This window comes from Elephas maximus, chromosome 1 (assembly GCF_024166365.1).
Source record: "Elephas maximus indicus isolate mEleMax1 chromosome 1, mEleMax1 primary haplotype, whole genome shotgun sequence".
In the NCBI taxonomy this organism is placed as follows: Eukaryota; Metazoa; Chordata; class Mammalia; order Proboscidea; family Elephantidae; genus Elephas; species Elephas maximus.
Genome location: NC_064819.1, coordinates 237,779,721 through 237,802,264, shown reverse-complemented (window position 1 = coordinate 237,802,264; position 22,544 = coordinate 237,779,721). Strand labels below are relative to the sequence as shown.

The 22,544-nt window shown below is 40.3% G+C and overlaps 1 protein-coding gene across 6 annotated transcripts in view; it reads left to right on the top strand.

The window, feature by feature from the left end:
• The window catches only part of PDE10A (phosphodiesterase 10A), a 745,035-nt gene extending 726,795 nt beyond the window's left edge, over positions 1-18,240 (top strand). For 3 of the 6 annotated variants that reach the window (XM_049905162.1, XM_049905144.1, XM_049905169.1), the window contains 4 exons: positions 5,337-5,448; positions 7,735-7,815; positions 11,688-11,776; positions 16,523-18,240. In XM_049905162.1, coding sequence (XP_049761119.1) covers positions 5,337-5,448; positions 7,735-7,815; positions 11,688-11,776; positions 16,523-16,640 — 400 coding nt within the window. In that variant the 3' untranslated portion in view covers positions 16,641-18,240. Of the gene's footprint in view, positions 1-5,336; positions 5,449-7,734; positions 7,816-8,335; positions 9,473-11,492; positions 11,519-11,559; positions 11,777-16,522 lie in introns of those variants that run through there. The other 3 variants (XM_049905168.1, XM_049905167.1, XM_049905153.1) reach the window with 3 other exon arrangements.
• Positions 18,241-22,544: the final 4,304 nt, after the last annotated feature.

The following is a 22,544-nucleotide window of genomic DNA, read 5'->3' as shown; positions in this document are numbered from 1 at the left end:
CATATTAACTGGTCTTCCTTGTAAGTGTATAGGTATTATCCTATCACTGACAGAGTCGTACTTCAGGATAGATCTTGAAATGTTCTTTTTGAGGATGAGCACAAAACCATTCCTCTCCAGTTTGTCATCCCTGGCATAGCAGACCTTATGACTGTCTGATTCAAAATGGCCAGTACCAGTCCATTTCAGCTTATCAATGCCTAGGATATAGATCTTTATGCATTCCATTTCATTTTTGATAATTTCCAATTTTCCTAGATTCGTACTTTGTACATTCCAAGTTCCAGTTACTAATGGATGTTTGCAGCTGTTTCTTTTCATTTTGAGTCATGCCACATCAGCAAACGAAGGTTCTGAAAGCCTGACTCCATCCACATCATTAAGGTCAACTCTACTTTGAGGAGGCAGCTCTTCCACGGTCATATTTTGAGTGCGTTCTAACTTGAGGGACTCATCTTACAGCACTGTATCAGACAATGTTCCACTGCTATTCACATGGTTTTCACTGGCCTTTATTTTTTTTTTTTTCCGGAAGTAGACTTTCAGGTCCTTCTTCCTAGTCTCTCTTAGTCTGGAAGCTCAGCTGAAGCCTGCCCACCAAGGGTGATCCAACTGTTATTTGAAATACCGGTGACATAGCTTCTAGTATCACAGTAAGATGCAAGCCACCAGGGTACAACAAACTGACGAGACGTGTAAAATTTGATATTTAATTAGTTCAAACTTCAAATGTATTTTTTTAACGTGAGCAACATCTTTTCAGTTTTCAACCTCTGAGGTACTTTTATGAGCTGGATAGTGCATTAACGGGACACTGCAGGCGGGAGGAGAGAACAGTTATTCTGTTTGTTCCTCGCTTCATTCCTGCTATGCTGTGGTTCAACCATGGCTGTGTTCCTTGGCCAGGGACAGAGCTTCTAGGGAGGGCCCTCTTCCACAGTTAGCCTTGCTAGATTCTGGCAATTCTCCTCTCCTGGCTCTTCAAGTCTGAGCATGGTACCCTTCCCACTGTCATAGCCCTCAGAGCTTCAGAGGCCTTGGTCTCCCTCAGCCCTGACTGGGCCTTGGCAAACAGTCCCTTCAGGGCTAATTCTTCTGAGGGCCTCATCTGTTTCCTGTTAGGACCCTGGCTGATATATCCTGTATCAACTTGTTAGTTCCCGTCAAGTCGATTCCAACTCATAGCAACCCTGCATACAACAGAACAAAGCACTGCCGGGTCCTGCGCCATCCTCAAAATCATTGTTACGCTTGAGCCCATTGTTGCAGCCACTGTGTCAGTCCATCTCATTGAGGGTCTTCCTCTTTTTGGATGACCCTGTACCAAGCATGATGTTCTTCTCCAGGGATTGGTCCCTTCTAATAACATGTCCAAAGTGAATGAGACAAGTCTCACTATCCTCCCTTCCAAGGAGCATTCTGGCTGTACTTTTTCCAAGACAGATGTGTTTGTTCTTCTGTATCACGTAGGTAACATTATTGTGTTTTAAAGCCGGAATACATATTTTTATCGTTTTCCTGAGGTGAAAATGTGAGTATACCAAAAAAAAGACATTAGGAAGGCTAAAATATACCTTAGCTCTTCAAGTCGCCACATCATCTCATGAACAGCAAAGGCAGAGAATGAGGGGCCCTTAAGTTTACATTTCCAGCTGCACCTGTGGAAATGGAGCTGGCCACTTAGTCTTTTTGAAATGACATCCACACAAATGAGAGAGTTGTATCATGATCTTGTGAGAATTCACTCTGTATGTATCTTCATACCTTGACATGAAATATTTTGTAAAGTAACTTCCATGCTTCAACTTCTCCTGCTGCGTGCTTCCATTTCTCTTCTGGAAAGACATTTTGCCCATGGCTAATGGAGCCCTGTGGCACAGTGGTTAAGCATTTGGCTTCTAACCAAAAGGTCAACAGTTTGATTCAACCAACTGTTCATTGGTAACCCGATGGGGCAGTTCTACTCTGTCCTATAGGGTTGCTGTGAGTCGAAATTGACTTTTTGGCAATGGAATGAAATGATATTCTAACTTATACTGTGGGCTGGGTGGAGGAGGCAGGCAGAAGGGAAGGGTTGGGGCTTCCTTCTTGGCACCAGTGACTCGCCTGAAATGCTGCAGACCACGTGACTTCTGTTCCTTCCTTTACTGCCTTACCAAGTCTGTGATTCTACATCTCCTGATGTGGGGATGGGAATTTCAAAATCAGATGGTACTGAGAAGGCTGAGGTGCACACTGCCAAGAGAGGCTTCCTTCTTTCAGTTAAGATGGTCTTCACCCTTGAGATGGATGGATTCCGTGTTCTTTATACTGCACCTGGTTTGGGATAATGATAGGGAACGGAAGTGGAGGAAGAAAGAGTGAGAGGGAGGGAGAGAAAGATGTACCGTCATTAAAACACCTGCTGGTGCGAATGACTTTCAGGTTAATTCTACCTCTCTAACATCATCTCTCTGCTTTCCCGGTCTCCACTACCATCACCCCAATTCAAGTTGCCATCATCCTTCATCAGGGCATGTTTCCAGCCCATCTCTCCAAACTTAATCCCATTCCCTGTCTAACCACCTCACTGGGTGTCAGCCGGACTGGCTGTCCGTGTTCCTCACAAGGGATTTTCACAAATGCTGTCTCTCCCGGAGCACCTCCTCACAGATCTTCCCATGGTTGTCTCTATTTTATCTCCTACATAGCACTTGTTACTGTATGAAATGTTTTACCTGCTCAGTCGCCTTCTCCCTATGAGAGCGTCAGCACCATGAGGGCAGGGACTGTTTGTTCCTCACATGTGCATCACACCCAGGCCTTCAGAACTCTGGAATAAAGGAATGGGGTCAAACACTGGAAGTTCTTGGGAAGAATCACTGTAACATGGACACTATGCCGGGCCCTGACTTGATCGTTCTTAGCAACTGGCTTCCACCTGATCACGCCAAGAGTGTGTTCAGCATAAACCAGGCCCTTTCGTGACTGGTTAGTAAAACACATGATGCACATTAGGTGTTTCTACCAGTTGGGCCTCCATTCCATTCACAGCAGAAATGAAATGTTAACTCCAGTCCGTGCCTAACTCAGGTATCATGACCACCTAACTGATGTGTATTTACTAGTACAACTGGGTAATGATGTTTATTAAAGGAATTTAATGCCAGGTCTCTAATCTATTTTACTTATTTATTTATCTTGGTTAATGGTAAAATAACTACTGTTAAATAGTTTTGTCTAAGTAATTTTGAGAGCAAAATCCAAATGATAACTACTTCTGAATAACCAACCCCAACCCTGTCATAGCAGCTTCATCTAGAATCACTTTCCAGGGAGAAAATTGCTTCCACATGCCACATGCCCAGTTCTATTATCGTTTCTATTCTGTTTCACAGAGTTAGGAGATTACAAATATTTTTGAGATAAAACTTATTAAAATACTTAGCCAAGGGAAATGAATGTTGATTTTTTTCAGTAAATGTCCAAACTGTTACTCTGTGTATAAATATTTTTTTCATTAGATTGAGCTAATAATGAAATAATTATTTATAAACAGGGTTCCCTCTTCCCCCCATGTTCTATTTCTGTTTAACTGGGTTTACCTGTTGAGAAAACAGATAATATACTGATACCTTTATAAATCCAAACCAAGAAATAAGTACACTATCTTTAAACCCCGACGTGCTTAGCAAACTACCTCATAGAGAGAATCTTCTAGTTCCCTGACCATTTTAAGGGACGTGAACCTTCATGTGGCAGCTGTTTTGATTTTCAGGAAGGGCATCCATAAGTCTAACCAACATGGCGGAGGCATGATACCCTCTTGATATGCGTGCTTATGAGAAGTAAAGTTGTAAAAGAGAGAATTTGGTTAGTCAAATGGGCTAAAGGAAGTGGGCTAATGGAAAATAAAAGAACTCTACAGTTGATTCGTATCAAAGACATGATGGTGAGGAAGGAGGAGCAGGGCCTCCCAGGTACCCAGGAATCTTCTCTCTAGGGAGCACCACTGAATCAGAAGCCCTACCAAATAGTCAGATGTTGTTGCTACTTGCTGTTGAGTTGATTCCGAGACATGACAACCCCATGTGTGTAGAGTAGAACTGTATTCCATAGGGTTTTAGAGGCTGTGACCTTTTGGAAGCAGATTGCCAGGCCTTTCTTCCGAGTTTCCTCCTGGGTGGGTTTGAACTGTCAACCTTTGGGCTACTAGTCAAATGCTTAACTGTTTGCCCCACCCAGGGACCTCTATGCTGCTAATATGCTCTCTACCCAGCCAGGGCAGGCTCAGGACTCTGCTCACAAATAGAAAATATCTGTGGCCCTAGAAGAAGTAAGGGAGTGGTTAACAGCAGAGAATTCCTAGGACTTATCAGAATTTAGGACATGAGTTGGAAACCATAACATCTGCTCACATGTTGCACAGTTTTGCATCTGTGTTGATAATTTGTCTTTTAAAATCACACAGTATGCTTAATAAAGTAACAGTTAGTGCATTGAAATTCCTTAATAACTAGTGCTTACTACTCCGTTAAGTGTAGATTTCATTTAGGGTAATCATATATGACTAGAACAACACAAGTTCTTGAAATCCATTGAACTTATAAGGGGTGTATGTCTGTTTGAATTCCTTAAGCCATTACTATTTTTTTCAAGATGAAAGATTAAACCAAATATTTAACCCAATATAGTTGGTAATAACCATCTTTTGAAGAAAAAAAAGTCGGACTCGGAGCCCCTAGTTATAAATGTGAAGCAGCTGAAGAAGCAGACTCCTTTAAGTTAGGTTAGAGTTGGAACAGGAATGCCTGAGAAGCAGAAAACAAAACACCCATTTGACAATTTCTTTGCATGCTGGGCACCCAGCTTCTACTCTGACCTTGTCACAGCTAGTGTCACTTTGGATAAGTTCTTTAATTTCTTGGTACCTCAGATTTTCCTTATAAAGATTGAAAGGTTTGGGGTAGATTATCTCTTAAAACCTCCTCCCCAGTCTAAATTCCCCAAATTCCAAGGAAATGAAAATCGAGTCCCTGGCTGTAAAAGCAAACCAGGGTATTTAGACTGCGAGAGCTGGGGCCCGTCCTATGTGATTTTCGCAGTGGTACTCAGGCCACAGGAGCAGGTAATACACTCTTTTCATAGAACTAGAGATAGGAGTGACCGAGCACCTTACGATTCTTTGATTCTCTAACCCAACTTTACATGTCCTGCCAACGAGTCCTGTCCTTCTTTCCTCCCTCATACAGTGATATAGACTTTAAATCTTACTCCTGGAAATCTGGAAGGCCTGTTAGTTTTCATGATAAATGTGCAGACACTGAGCTGACCAGTTTCGTATGCTTGTGTTCTAGAGACCGTGTAATTGGCTTGATGATGACGGCCTGTGATCTTTGTTCTGTGACAAAACTGTGGCCAGTGACAAAACTGACAGCGAATGACATATACGCAGAATTTTGGGCTGAGGTATGTCCTTCACTTTCATAGGAACATGTACAGCATCATGAAATCAGAAGAGATTTAAGGAGAAATTAAGTAAGTGGACAATTTATCAGCAATACCTCAGTTGCTCATGTTGCTACTTATTTAAAAAAGAAACACTATATTCACGTAAGACAGAGTTTAGCAATGATGCAGCATGCCGAGTGAGAACAAGCATCTTGTTATAGCTCACCTGAATATGTGTGTAAATTCTCTGATCTCAACTGAAATAGTTTAGGAACATAATGTAATGAACAATTGTGCAACAGTTTCCCCCACTTAACAGCTGATCTGCTCAGGTATTCACCAAGCGTTGCCGGTGGTCGTCTTTAAGATACGCACTAGACAAAGTATATAGCAGGACCCACAGTTTCCTGGGCAATCTGGGCCTGCAGTGAGGAATTTGAGATGATAATCATTTTATATCACACGAGGATTTATAAGTTCACCGAACTGTCAACCCAACTGCACATGATGAGTTCAATAGAATATAAAACACACACATAAAATCCATTGCTGTTGAGTTCATTCTGACTCACAGCAACCCATGGGCTTCGAGGAGCAGCTGGTGGATTCAAACTGCCAACCTATTGGTTAAAGCAGCTGATCTCTTAACCCCTCTACCACCACGGCTCCATTTAATAAAATATGTGGGATATTAATTCAGGAAAGTCCTGACATGTGAAACAAACATGCAAATTAATTTCTTTAAAACCTTTCCTTAATTATCGAAATTATTAGTAGTGTGCTTTGTGTTCCTCAGCTGGCATTCTGAATTGTCCATAAGTAGAAAATAATTCTCTTACTGTTCTTGTTGTAATGAATCCATAAATGCTTGGGTCCCTGAATATTCAAAAATTCCTTAATGGGGAATCAAACAAGAAAAAAACCCTATAAATACTTTCAGGTGTACCTGATTTGGTTTGAAGAAATGCAAGTAAATTTGGAAGGCAGGTAGCTTCATAGTTGATGGTCCGACCGTATATCTCAGCCAGAGCAGGACAGACAGAAAAAGCAGCACGTGTTTGGCTACAAGTTTAGTAGAAATGGTTTGTAACGTTGCATTGTTCTATAGCTGTAAAGCAAAGAATTTGGGTTGCCTGAAAACCTAGATCTTTACCTTACGCTCAGGTGGTTATTTCTCCAGGATGCCTTATGCATTGCGTAATTTGCTCTTGCACCCTTTTCTTTTCTCTTTTTTGTATTGTGTGTATCAAAACCTAGTTACGGTCAGACTCATTTAGAAAGACTGTTCGGATGTGCATGTTTGAACTGTAATATCTGACTTTATTATCACAGTCTACTTAATTTGCACGTGTATCTAAAGGTAGTCACTGTAGAGTCCATTCTACAAATATCACATGAAAAAACTGAGCTGAACCTAGCTTATTTTGAAAATAATTGTACTTAGCTATGATATATTTCATACTTTAACAACCATATTTTGTATTCTAAAATACGTATGAAAATATTACAGATCTTTAAAGCAGGTATTTACACTTAATATGCTGCGTATTATTCAGTGAACAAAAGTTTATTAATATCCTAGCATTCTCAGAGGCCTTGTCTTCAAGGACCTCACTGTAAATGGAAGGAGACAGAATAGAAATATAATTATCAAGGTTTACCAGCTTATCTCCTAAATATAGGAAGCTTTAACTTTAACAAATAAAAAGCAAGATTATTTTAAAAACTATAAAATATGGATAACAATATGTATCTTGTAGTATTACATGAGGATTAAATAAAATATTGTATACAAATTCCTTAGCCCAGAGCCCACAATTTTATGGCACTGTACAGCCAGGAATACTGTGTCTTTACCAACAACACATGTCAGCCGACCATGTTTAGTTCGGTAACAAACCATGGCACTTTATGGGAGAGGTTCCGTCAGGCAGCCTCTCTGGAGCCTGGCTGCACCCAGTTCAGTGCAGGTGAAAAAACACTTGAAGAAGAAAAGTGAGAAATGCCTTGAGTGCCCCTTGTCACTAATTGTATCTCCTGTCTTTGTAACTCTTACTAACTTCTGTAAAAGGAGATCAGAAGAGATGGCTGGATTTCTGGACATTCAGGACAAGAGAACATCAGGATAAAATACCCAACAATGATATATTCAATTTTTCATTCATATGCCATGTTTCTTGGGTCAGTAAACAAAAACATTATTTTAAAGGTGATTAATGAATAAAGGAAATAGCTCATTAATACCAAAATTTTATGACAGTTTTTGAATTGAGAAAGTATGATTTTGTTCTCCTTTTATCTTAGGGTGATGAAATGAAGAAACTGGGCATACAGCCTATTCCCATGATGGACAGAGACAAAAGAGATGAAGTCCCACAAGGCCAAGTATGAATTATCTTGCTCAAAATTAAATATTTTAAGGCGGTCATAAAGCTATTTTTTTTTTTAAGCTATATATGAATAATGTGACTTGTGTACAAGGATGGGCCGTTCCAGGTCTGGCGATTAATGCAGAAACTATAGCAATTCATCCTGTAGGGGGCTGAGAACTAAAAAGAACATCCCTTTATCCTCAAATCACCATCCATCAGATGGTCCTTCACTTGGGAAGACGCTCTTAGGTATCTCCTTTGTGTTGAAGGGAACGTAGAGTCTGAGGAATGTGGCCTTTTTGATTTGTGCAGGAGTGCCAGCTATCACATCTGATTTGGTTCCCAAAGCCAAAAGCTAAACCGGGAAACTATGAGGCTGGGTTGTAGCCAGGAAGGATTTAATGATCTGTGTGTAGAGCAAGTGAGCCCTTCGCCATTTAGATGGAGTTGGGGCTGGTAAGACTGAAGTTAGGAGATCCTAGTTGTTTGGATTGAAAGAATTTTCAACTGTCTTTGTCATTACTTCTTTCTAGAGATGTAATTGCAATGAAGTCCCTCCAAAAAAACCAAATCCACTGCCATTGAGTCCATTCCAACTCACAGCAACCACATAGAGTTCCCAAGGCTGGAAATCTTTATGGAAGCAGATTGCCACATTTTCTCCTGCGGAGCCCCTGGTGGATTTGAACTGGCCACCTTTTGGTTAACAGCCAGTCACTTTACCCACTGCACCACCAGGGCTCCTGATGAAGTCCTGGGAAGGTTAAACAATTTACTCAGGGTCACACAACTAATAAAGGCCAAGGACCCAACCAAGTCTGTCTAACCATAAAACCTAGACTCTTTCTGTAATCTGGCACTGCTCATTGTTTGTTCAGGGCATGTAGAGCAATCTCAGAATGCACTGTAGTTGATCAGTGAGTGCAAATGAAACATGAATGGAAGTCTTCCGTAAGAAATTTAATATATAACTCTATACAAGCAGTCCCCAGGTTATAAATAAGAACCATCCCTAACTCTGTCTTTAAGTTGTAGGTAAGTGGGACAGATACATCTGGTTCTTATTTAGCGTCAAATGTTTGTCTTAGTATATAGTATGTATTTTACCTTTTTATGTATATAAAAAGGAGCCCTGGTGGCACAGTGGTTAAAGCTCTCAGCTGCTAACTGAAAGGTCAGCAGTTCGAACCCACCAGCTGCTCAGCAGGAGGAAGTTGTGGCAGTCTGCTTCCATAAAGATTTACATCCTTGGAAACCCCATGGGGCAGTTCTGCTCTGTCCTATAGGGTCTCTGTAAGTCGGAATCAACTCAAAGACAGTGGATATGCGTATGATATACTTAAACACTCTCAAACTGTACGATGTTTTCGTGAGTGTCACAAAATGGTGTGTGCGTTCTTTATTACAAACCATTGTATTTAACTCAAATTTTTAGTAGGCTTTATGGCAGTCTGTTCTTAAGTACTACTTGCCTGAAAGTTGGACATCCATAACCCAGGGACTGCCTGTAATACACTTGACTCATCTACTATATACGCCAATATCATACTAAATTGAAAGTTACTAATAATTACATTTAAAAGCTTCAAAATAGGTTTTTTATTTCAATTAGCAATTTGTAGATTAATGTGGGAGATATTCAAAAATTATAACGAGCCATGGAAAATTTATAGGAGATGATAAAGTACTACCACTTATTTTGTAATATAACAGAATATTGAGTATAATAAGACAAATGGAATATTCTTCCCATGAATATAAGCATTTCGCACGTTTTACATCTCAGTAAGCTTTGTTTGTATGTGTGGGTATGTGCCTTTAAGTGTGGCATTCTATTCATATCTTTTTTTAATAACCGTATACATTTTTATTACATCTGCATATTTTATTTAATCAGCATGTAGTTAAAGAAAAATAGATATAACTTAAGAAAGCATTAAATCAAATATTTGGGAGTAATTTTTCACTTTTATTTTAATAAGAAACCACCAAATACTTGTTGTTTGGTGCTGTTGAGTTGATTTCAACTCCTAGTGACCCCATGCGCCATAGGGTCTTCTAGGCTGTAATCTTTAAAGAAGCAGGTCACCAGGTCTTTTTCCCATGAAGCCACTAGGTGGGTTTGAACTGCCAACCTTTTGGTTAGCAGCTAGCTATATGTTCATTTCGTAGTGAATTCCAGTTTTAAATTTTATTGGACTAGTTTGTGAACCAAGTCTCTTTTTGCTTTGTACTCTCTCCATTAATCAGAAATAATTGCCAAATAACATGTGTTGAGCTTTTTCTCTTTTCATGTTTTAAATATGAATAATTAGCAGATCACTTCTCATTTTTCCTTTTTCTTTTGAAAGTGTACCTGGGACAGCTGTCATGCATATAGCATATATATTTTGCAGTTTATTTGCTTTTTAATATTGTTTGTGGAACTTCTTTCAAACATGTAGTCATATTTTAAAAGTCCTTTTTCATGCTGAGATAATATAAACATTTACCTATATAGAAATTAATTTTTTTAATATTTCATTGGTTTACATGATTAACAATTTGTGAAATCACATGGAATTTATTTTGGTGTATCACTGAAGATAGTTGTGAATTCCTCTTTCATACCTTCAGAGTGAGGGTTCTGTTTTAGTGTTTTTTAATTAAGAAAGCAGCTGTTTTAAAATTGCTTATTTTTTGCCAAAATTCCATTTTTATTTATGCTACCATTTTTAAATAAAACATTTCTGTGAACAGCTAATATTTTACCAAGCATTTAGCTTCTCAATTGTTGGTTACTGTGAAATTATTCTTTGCCATAATGATAAAATACCCTGCTTTCCAATAACTAATTAGTTTGTTGGGATCTTCTGCCCCATGGCATCTGCTAAATACTAAGATAAAATCTCTGGATAGGCCATAAAGTCAAAGGGTGAAATGAGTCGGCATTGTTCTAGTGAGATACTATGAAGATAGTTTAGACAGGAGAAACGAACCAAGTAGTTTGGATTTTCCTGTGTCCTTTGATGAGTCTCTTTGGAGTTCAGTCTCTTAAGGAAACTAGTAAGCCATGCTCGGGTCACCAAAGGGAGGGACCTCGTTTCTGCTTGTACATGTTGTCAAGCCGTGGACAGTTAGTCATCGCTCCGCCATCTGTGCTTCCTGTCTGGGTGCCCTTTCAAATCTGGCCTTCAGTAGGCCAGGCTAAGCTAGCAGCCTTATTTGCAGAGTGGACCAAAATACCTAATAAAGTGTTTTGAAATATATTTTTTAAAGTATCGCAGATTAACTCCAAAATATGTGAATTCAACAACTATGGAACCTGACAGAACTGTGGCCTGAGAGACCTACAATAAAATTAATGAGATTCATTGTGGTTCCAAAAGAGGTGGGCGGGGGGGCAGAATAAAAGTCTCAGGAGACTAACCAAAGGACCGGAACCCGAGGATTCCAAACAAAACGAAACACCACCGCGGTAACTCTTGAGATACTGAATTGGAAAAAAGTCATCGTGTGGAAGAATGGCAGGTTGATTTTGGTGAAGTGTTTAGGGTACAGCCCTAGATTAGGCCAGAGGTAAGAACAGGACTTAACTTTGAATAAATAGAGTAAATAAATAGACTCTCATTAATGTTCGACATGGGTTTGGGATTTCAGCGGATGTTAACATTTATTGTAGGTTTCGATTGTTGTATGTTCCATTTCTAGAGCATATTTTAATGCACTCTAAATGCACTCTAGAGCAGTTCTCATTGAGTCCACATATCACATACAGCAGAAGTAGAACCTTCAGTGGTACAGTCAGGCTTCAGAAGCCTCCAGAAGATTCACGTGGGAAACGTCAGTGCCTTGAGAATTGCTAACGTGCGCTCTTGTTTCCTGCTTGTCTGCGCGCGGAGGCAGCTTGGATTCTACAACGCTGTGGCCATCCCCTGCTACACCACTCTGTACCAGATCCTCCCGCCCACGGAGCCACTCCTCAAAGCCTGCAGGTCTGTGAAGCTGTTCAGTCTGTAACACTATTTAAAAAACAGACAAAAACCGCTGAGACTTGGTGTGGGATTTGTCACTCTGTCAAGGTGTGTAGTTTACAGTAAATACCATAACTCTATGGACTGTGTCTCCTAGGTACCAAGCATGTGCCGAGAGCATTCATAAAGTCATTCGTTCACCAAAACTGGAGCAGGAAGAGTCAGAGCGAGCCCTGCTTCCTGGTGTTTTTAGGGCAGTAGTTCTGCTCAGTGGTGCTTATTAGTGGGGGAAAAAAAAAAAAAGCTTGCCGTGGAGTTGATTCTGACTCATAGAGACCCCATAGGGTAGAGTAGAGCTGCCCCATATGGCTTCCAAGGAGCATCTGGTAGATTCAAACTGCCCACCTTTTGGTTAGCAGCCAAACACGTAAACCACCGTGCCACCAGTGCACCGTTAGTAACAAAACCTATTAGTAAAAAAAAAACAAAACCTATTAGTAAAAAAAAAAAAAAAAAATTCTTAAATCCAAGGCTTTGAGCTGGTTCATTCCTGTTCAAACCCCTGCTGAGAATTTGCATATCTAACAAGTTCCCAGGAAGTTATACTTAAGAATCACCTGGGAATCTTGTTAAACTGTAGATTCTGATTCAGTACATCTGGGGGTGGAAGCCCTGGTTAGATCACACAGCTTATTGCTTATATGTGAGCAGGAGGAACTCCAAGGGATCCCCTTCCTCTTTCAGTTTTAGTTTCTTCTAAAATGATATTTAAGATTTAATGGCTGTTACCTGCACTAGCTCTTTTTTTTGAGGATTGGGCTCATGTTTGAAAAACTTTTTAGATTTTACTTTTAAAAGAATTCCCCTCTGGGGAAGGCAAGAGGGCAGTGAGAAGAGCTGCTGTGTGATTTTTCCCCAGGTGAATTGCACGGTGTTGGGGGCGGGGTCTTTGTAGCTTCTTGGTAGTGACCACACTTGGGTTGGCATGTTTGTGCCTTAGGATAATGAGGAAAGAGCAGAGAGTTTTAAACACGAACCAAAAACCTAAATACTCCCATCTTCTGCTGTTATAACTTATTTTATGAATTTTTTTTTAAAGGAAACAAACAAAAAAACCCAACAAACAAGAATATTAAAAAAAAAAAAGACCTTGGATTTTTTTCCCTCTTTTTTTTACCATTTAAGGGATTGTATCTGCTTCCTCTCTACTCTTGAAGAGATGAATTTAACATCCCAATTGATTTTGTTTTGCCATAAAGTAATCTTAATCACTGGTTTAGTTTATTAAAATAATAAGTATTTCATAAAAGAAAAATAGTTTCAGTTATAGTACAAAATCTTTACTGTAACTCTTCATGCCTTTGGAAATGAAAAGATCAAATTTTGCTCTCCCTAGATCGATTTTGGTTTAGACCATAATTTAGGAGCCCTGATGGTAAAGTGGGTAAGTGCTTGGCTGCTAACGAAAAGGTTGGCAGTTCAAAACCCACCAGTCATTCCGTGGGAGAAAGATGTGGCAGTCTGTTTCCGTGAAGGTTATAACCCTGGAAATCCTATGGGGCAGTTCTACTCTGTCCCATAGGATCACTAGGAGTCAGAATTGACTCAGTGGCAATGGGTTTGGTTTTGGTTTTAGGTCATAATTAATTCAGATATCTTATTACATAGGAGCCCTGGTGGCACAGTGGTTAAGAGCTCTACTGCTAACCAAAAGGTCAGCAGTTAGAATCTCCCAGCTGCTCCTTGGAAACACTAAGGGGCAGTTCTACTCTGACCTATAGCATTCCTGTGGAGTTGAAATCAACTGGATGGCAATGGGTATTATGTAAGTGGCTAAGTCATCATTGGCAACATGAAGGGTGAGCTGGGACTCATTCTTGAAAGAATCAGGTTGTAAAAAGGAGTGCACCACTGAAGAGAAATTAGGATATTAATCTGTTGTTGTTAGGTGCCATTGAGTCGGTTCCCACTCATAGAGACCCTACATACAACTGAACTAAACACTGCCCAGTCCTACGCCATTGTCACAGTCATTGCTATGGTTGAGCTCATTGTTGCAGCCACTGTGTCAATCAATCTCATTGAGAATCTTCCTGTCTTTCGTTGACCCTCTACTTTACCAAGCATGATGTCCTTCTCCAGGGAATGGTCCCTCCTGATGACATGTCCAAAGTACATGAGACAAGGTCTCGCCATCTTCGCTTCTAAGGAGCATCCTGACTGTCCTTCGAAACAGATTTGTTCGTTCTTCCATCAGTCCATGGTATAGTCAGTATTTTTTACCAACACCATAATTTAAATGTATCAGTTCTTCTTTGGTCTTCCTTATTCATTGTCCAGCTTTCAAATGCATATGAGCCAATTGAAAACACTGTAGCTTGAGTCAGGCGCACCTTAGTCCTCAAAGTGACATATTTGCTTTTTAATACTTTTAAGAGGTCTCTTGCAGCAGATTTGCCCAATGCAATACATCGTTTGATTTCTTGACTGCTGCTTCCATGGGTGTTGATTGTGGATCCAAGTGAAACGAAATCCTTGACAACTTGAATATTTTTTCTGTGTATCATGATGTTGCTTATCAGTCCAGGTGTGAGGATTTTTCTTTTCTTCATGTTGAAGTATAATCCAAACTGAAGGCTTTATGTTTCTTCATCAGTAAGTGCTTCGAGTCTGCTTAGCTTTCAGTAAGCAAGGTTGTGTCATCTGCATATCCAAGGTTGTTAATGAGTCTTCCTACAATCCTGATGCTGTGTTCTTCTTCATATAGTCCAGCTTCTTATATTATTTGCTCAGCATACAAATTGAATAAGTATGGTGAAAGGATGTAACCCTGATGCACACCTTTCCTGACTTTAACCACACAGTGTCCCCTTATTCTGTTTGAACAACTGCCTTTTGGTCTAAGTACAGGTTCCTCATGAGCACAATTAAGTGTTCTGGAAATCCCATTCTTCACAATGTTATCCATAATTTGTCATGATCCACACAGACTAATGCCTTTACATAGTCAGTAAAATACAGGTAAACATCTTTCTGGTATACTTTGCTTTCAGCCAGGATCCTTCTGACATCAGCAATGATATCCCTTGTCTTGGTCCTCTAGTGCTGCCATAACAGAAATACCACAAGTGAATGGCTTTAACAAAGAGAAATTTATTCTCTCACAGTCTAGTAGGCTCCAAGTCCAAATTCAGGGTGTCAGCTCCAGGGGAAGGCTTTCTGTCTCTGCCGGCTCTGGAGGAAGGTCCTTCTCATCAGTCTTCCCCTAGACTAGGAGCTTCTCTGCATGGGAACCCTGGGTCCAAAAGACAAGCTCTGCTCGTGGTGCATCTGTCTGAGTAGTATGAGGTCCTCATGTTTCTCTGCTTCCTTCTCTGTTTTATATTGCAAAGGAGATTGGCTTAAGACTCTATCTAATCTTGTAGACCTCATCAGTATAACTGCCACTAGTCCATCTCCTTACGTCATAGTGGTAGGATTTACAGCACAGGGACATCACATCAGATGACAGAATGGTAGACAGTCACGCAATACTGGGAATCATGGCCTCGCCAAGTTGACAGATATTTTGGGGGACACAATTCAATCCATGAGATCCCCCCTTCTACGTCCTCTTCTGAATCCATCCAGCCTGAATTTCTGACAGTTCTGCTGCTGCAACTACCCTTTTTTTTTTTTTAAACAACACATTGTTTGGTTTTAGACTGGAATATCAGTCTAAATCCAAAGAACACGTAGGTTAAAAAAAAAAAAAATCCTAGGCAATGTTCAAAAGCCTTTTCCTATTCAGGAATTCTCTGTGTTTCCTGCAAGTATTGAGAATCCAGCAGAATGAATGTTGTGATTATCACCATTGGGCTGGGTTATGGACTCCCTTTACCTCGAAAGCTTAAGAATTTGGCAGATTTGATGCCACCTTGCTTCCCTGCACTTGTCTGAACCACATCCTCACATTAAAAAAAAAAAAGCCTGAATTCAGGGTGTCAGCTCCAGGGGAAGGCTTTCTCTCCCTTTTGGCTCTGGGGGAAGGTCCTTGTCCGTTTTGAGCTGCTCCTTGGTGATCTTTATGTGGCTTAGCACCTCTCTTCCTCCATTCCTGCTCCCATCATTGCTTTATCTGCTCCTTTTAGATCTCAAGAGAGATTGACTCAAGACACACCCTACACTAATCCTGTCTCATTAGCATAACAAAGAAAACCCATTCCCAAAAGGGATTATAACCACAGGTATACAAAAAAAAAAGCCCATTGCCATCCAGTCCACTCCAATTCACAGTGAACCTACAGGACAGAGTAGAATGGCCCCATAGAGTTTCCGAGGAGTGGCTGGTGGATTCGAACTGCCAACCTCTTGGTTAGCAGCCGAGCTCTTAACCACAGCACCCCCAGGGCTCCCAATCACAGGTACAGGGGATAGGATTTACAACCCACATTTTCAGGGACACACTTCAAGCCATAACAGATACACTGTGTGCTCCACCATTGCTTTTGCCCTTGTAGCCTAGAGCCCTGAGCTAGTGCGCCTCCCCCCGATCCACCTACAACCCCAGGTGCCTTTGTGGCCCAGGGGCTCTTTCCTGGGGAAACTAAGGCTGCAGGGGAAAATCCAGGGGCTGGTTTTTTGTCATGAGAGCCACCTGAGGGCATCACACAGTTATCGTCAGAGTCACTAGGACACTAAAGAAAGCCACCAAACTCTAGTGAATTTTTGAGACAGAGCCAAGAAGTGCTTTTGTAACCTACCTACAACGGCACCTTTTCTCCCCAGGGACAATCTCAGTCAGTGGGAGAAAGTCATCCGAGGAGAGGAGAGCCCCATATGGATCGTGTCACAGCCGGTGGCCCCCGAGCACGCCACCGAGAAGCTCGTGGCCCCTGAGGACTGATGGCGGATGGCCGTGATGAGCGGTTTCACCCAGCAGCCCTCATCTTGCTTCTTTTACTTTTTTTTCCTTTTATTTCCGTGGGGGAGAAAACCTACATCTGGTAACTGGGAGGCACATGTACTCAAGAAGGTAACACCAAGTAAATGTCTCACCCAGATGACCTCGGCCGCCTCTCCTGGAGTGAACTCTGCACCATCAACACCTGGCCACCCATGTGCTCCGGAAACGGCTGGCCGTGCTAGCTCCGTGTGACCTGTGAACCGGCCTTTTCTAACAGGCTGCTATTGCTGAGGCCTTAACGGAAACGGACAATGATTGTTCAGAAGGGGGTACTTTTCCACTGTGTCTTTCTAGTGAGGATTTAAAATGGTACTATTATGATATTATACTTTGGCTGTAACACCAATGTTGCTTCGGTGTTGTTGGTTATAAATAGGAATTTTTACACATTACCATTGTGAATGTTGGTGTGCGACCTTCTTGTAATTAATTTGAATAATAGCAGCAGACAACCTCGGGAGAGGTCACTGAGGTTACCCGTGTGAGAAGTGTTTTTCTGCAGTCAGTGGTGGGAAGCAAGTCAAATTCTTGTTTCATGAATTAAACGTTAGGAGGACTAAGCATGTTCTTTGAGTTTATACAAAAGGGTTCCAGGGGATGAACCTACCGCTAAAGGAGATGGACTTTCCATCCTTAGGAGATGCAGGTGTTCATTGTAATACATCTCAGAGCGTCAAGGACCAATTGCAAAGACGTCAAAGAATTTTTTTTTTTTTTTTTTTTAAGTTTTTCCCGTCATTATAGTCCTGGGAAATTTACTGGTCCCTTTGCATAAAGAACAAACTGAAAGCAAGACATACAATTTCATTTTAACAGACTGGCCTTGGTGATGTAAAATGTGAACTTTTGTTAATGATTCCTTTATATTTTCACTTTCAGTGTCACTGCAAAATTTTAATTCACTTCCGAAATGCAAGGTTTATTCTAAAAATCATTTAATTAAAATAACATACATTTTCCCTTAAAATCAAATTAAAGGATAAGATTTTACTTTGATCCACTGCTTCCGTCTCCCTCCGCCCCTTTCTCAGTGTACTTAGTCGTATTTCATAAGCTTTCTGTCCTTGGCACGGAAAGAGAAGAGCGTAGCAGTGCGGTTACCTCATATCCTGTTTCCCTACTCTGTTACTCTTGTCCCAGATCAAATGTGGGCATTGAGGCCCATGGTTTGGACAGTTTCTTCTGTTTAACATTTTGATTGACTAATATTGCTGTACATTGAAATGTTTTGAACAAATATACAAAAGTAATACTTTGAACCCCTTACCCAGGATTATAAGCCTGTCAGTCCTGGTGCACATTAATGCTTTAAAGATTTTTAGCACCTTGACACAGTAACCGCTTAACCTGCAGTTTATGTGAGCCTGGAAATTAGACAGAGTCTCACAACATTAGCTGGTTCACCAGGCAGGAGAACATTGCTTTTAATAAAATGTGTTTTAAAAATATTCTTTTACATATTCATTACTGTATGCATTATTATTCATATAAGCTTGGCTTTTGCAAAAACATTTAAATCAGATGTTTTTACAACATGTTTTATAAATGTTGTAGCAGAGTTAGCTATACATGAACATAGTTCTTATTTTACAGTTAACACTATGTGTTTAATTGACTTAAGGGCTTCTGAAAGTTGCCATCTTCCCTACATAGGACTTCATTTGCTATTGTAATTACACAGGATGAGGGAAAATGTAATAGCTGAAAGCGAGGGGTAACATGATGGAGACACACACACACACACATGCACACACACACATAAGTACGCACATACCACAAACATTATATATATGTATATACATACATATGTATATATACACACATGTGTATACAAATATTTACGTATTTATGATACAGAGAGAAGTAACAAGTATAAAAATTAGAAATCAGCCCTATTCTTCAAAAACAGTAATTTTCACGTTGGGAAAGGTATATTGTCTGATAAGGAACTAACTAATGTCAGTGTATTCATAGAATCAAATTCTAAAAAAGCAGTGTATTTTCACACATCCAATTTTAAGAAACTGTACCACACAGAATTCAGCTTCTGTCCCAACAGTTAATTTAGTCGCCTGATTTATTCCGGAGACTAAATCATCCAGGGTGGGGGCGGGGGAGGGGCAGCGAGGACATCATTTAAAACTGTTGTTTAATTAAAAGAATTTTACAGAATGCATGCATTCCGCCTTTGATATAGAACACAATCGTGTGTGGGGGGGACAGGGGGTTTTGTGGCTATGTGTGTATTTTAAGGTTGCTATTCTGTTATTACAGAAAATTCTAATTTGAGATAGCCAAGTGTATTGTATTATGTGACCTGTACTTTGAACAGTTTCCCAAAGAAATGTACATGGATTTGTTGGTTGGTTGATTTCTTGTGAAATATTGTCATAATAGAAGCAAAGTTGGAACAAAGGACTATCATCTCATGTCAACTGTTACTATTGCCTTTTCCATGTATCAGATTTGCTTAGGAATCATAGATGAACCTAAAATAAAAGGGTTCAGAATACCATGATATTCAGTTAATAATCTGTTTTGGGAAATAATGCAGACGGGATATTTTGTACTTGGGCAGATATATTTAGCATACTAATTTTTGAATTGTTTCTTGTCCTTCTTCAAGATCTTTTCTTAAAAGGGCAATGTGATTTTTATTGCTGAGAGTTTCGAATTCAGGTGTTATGTTGGGTCAGTTTTTCCTTGTCCGGTATAAATGTGGAAACCCACTATGAATATATGTAGAATGTTAGGTGTGCAGAAATTTACATTGGCTATGTTGATTTATAATAGACAACGTCTTATTGTTACATGCAATTATCCCATTGTCTTTCCAGACATTGTGGATACATTTTTTTAACTTTAAATTTTCTCAAAACTGTAAACGTACACCAACAACATGAAATCTTGAACCAGGGCAGTGGAATTAAATCACAAGATATGCAAGCGGCTCGTTAATTAGTAGTTGACTCTGTGAATTAATTAAGTAGAAAAACTTAAAAGGAGATGTAACGTACGTGGAAACTAATCCCTCACCAAAGCTCCTTTTACCACGCGGGAAGCGAGGTGCATTTACCAGGTGGAGCTATTTCCAAGAAGCGCAGGAGAAACTAGTCTCGGGAAAGAGACCGAGTTGAAGCACTCGATATAATTGTCCTTGTTGCCGACTCCACTCGCCATGAAAAAGGATTTGTGCAGATGGCATTCTTGGTACCCAAAGTGACTCGTTTTCACAACAGCAAAAACTGAAATAATTGGCAGCTAGATGTGTTCCGTGTAGGTTTCCTCCTTGCAGCATGCTTTTTAAATATGTATTTTTTTCATTTTGTACAGTCAATCTCAGTTAATTTTGCACTGTTGGTATGTGCAAGCACGCCAGGTATATTTGAACATGATACACAGATGCACAAACCCTTAGACACCTGCATTTTTAAATAGATTTAGTTTGGGGTATTGTTTGTGGTCCGTTAACATTAAGGTTTGAGCTTTCATAGCACTTAATTAATCCCCTTGCCTTGGCCTGTGCCTTTATTTTAAACACTGCAATCTTCTTTGTTATTTGCTGTTCTTGCTTCACTACGGTTGGAAGCAGGTAAAGGGCATATCCCTGGTTAATGGTATCACGCTGGATGAGTAGGGCCCTTCCTTCGGCTACTGGATTACACTCCTGGTGACTGTGACCGATAGCTCAGACTCCACCTTTTTTGCAAGAACTTCGAAGAACTGTGACACTGATTCTAATATGATATGTGATTTTGTTGGCTTCCAGGTACACAAGCAGGACTTCAACTTTGGAAATCACTTTTGTCTTTATATATTTCAAACACCTCTTTGCTTTCTATACGTTTGCTGATTTTACTTAGGGGTTAATTCTTTAAACACTATTCATTTAGTCACTTTAGTGTAGCCCTTCTGTTGCAAGGATTAGTCTGACTTAAATTCCCTGTAAATTGTAAATTAGCTGAGTATGCTACGGGCCATCCCCCATGCTTGTCGGTAGTACAAGGCTGTACAGTTTCACATTTACGTAATTATTTATCCTGACACAGATTTCGCTTACTTCTTTCAACACTTCTCTAAGTTTAAACTAATGATACCCAAGGCAGTGCACGCATTTTTGTTTTCTTTTTTTAACTTGATATTTTGGTTGTCTAAAGCATCAGATGCATTTGTGATGATAAAAAAAATAGCAAAAAGGAAAGAAAAATCTGTCTAAAAGAAAAAAAAGGTTTCTGTGGTGTCCTTAGGGTTCTAAATTAAGAAGCTGGAACAAAGTGAAAGACATTAATGTTTCCCAGGAAACATGCTTGAAACCCAAAGATGCCTTCCTGTCTTGCCTGGAACCTAGCCACCTGTCTCCTTAGCCTCACGGTGGAATGTATGCTTGTCAGGATGTTCCTCCTGCGCCCTGACTGCTCCTCCCAGCCGCTCAGCAAAGGGAGCTGCCCACGCAGAAAGCCGCTGAGGTGCCAGGACCGGTGGGACCTGACCGGCCAGACCGGAGAGCAGCCCCGTAGAGATGCTGGTCTTACACACGCTGGTTTTCAGTGAATATTTTTGAGGTAGTGTGTATTTACAGAAGTATAGGTGGAAAGTTTTCATTCCTATTGTGAGTTAACTTTTACAAGTGTATTATCTAGTACTCTAGCCCACCTAAAATACTGTGTTAGTGTTCTCCCGGGCATTGCGCCCTTGTGTTTCTGTGGTCACCTCCATCCCCAGGCCTGCGCTCTCTGAAACAGCCCCTGTGCATGGCTAACACAGGAGTGCCTTTCCCCATGTGACCCGCTGTGAGGTGTACACACCACGTCTTCATCTCGTGTTCACATTGAAAGTACGATGGATTTATCCATGGGAAGGACGTGTTTCTGTCCAATGTCCCTACCTACTCACCAGACCCACTGACCCGTCCGAAATAAAGTACTTGCCCAAAACACTGTGAAACAGTTACCAAAATTCGTAGAAAGGCAGCATCTTAACTCTTTCTGAAAAGCAAAGATGACCTTCCTCACTTACCGGCGTTAACAAAAGCCATGTCCTATGTCCCTCCTAGCTAGGGCGCCAAGAGTTCGCTGGTGAAAAGCTCCTTGCTGACTAAAAACTGTGCTGGGGTGGACACAGGCCGCGTGCGTCCAAGTGCGAGCTCCTGACAGGTGGGCCCACAGAGCAGTGAGTCCCCGGCACAGTCCTGGCCAACAGCCTTGTGGAAGGAGAAAGAGTCCCAAGTTAACAGCATCCAACTTGAGTATAGTTTCTGAGTTGGTTAATTTAAAAAGGTGATTTTATGTGTGTGACATATAAAAATCTTTGTAACGTGCATAAGGGCAATAATTTAAAGAGGTCTTAACTTTGCATTTCTAAATTATAAATATTGTACATGTGTGTAATCTTTTCATGTATTCATTTGCAGTCTTTGTATTTAAAAGAAACCTTTACTGTTATGTTTGTATAATAGAACAGTAATCATTTATTATAACTTAGGCAAGTTGTAAATAAATTCATAAATCAAGCAGCCAGTATATATGCATATATGGATGTTATATTGCAAAATCTATCTTTGTTTTACTTACACGCTTAAAGCAGCCACAGATTTTTTGTCAATATGTAATTATACATATAAAGTATATATATGTATGATACATAAAATATATTTAGAAATGTTCATAATTTTAATGGATATCCTTTGGTGTGAATAATTGAATACAGACTTTTTAAAATACCACCTTTCACGTTTATCATTTGCTCTCATTCATGGGGGGGGGGCGGGCGAGATCAGGGACATTCAGTATATTAAGCAGCAGTCGCAGTGGCATTTGAAAAAGTTGACTTTAAAACAGTCCAAGA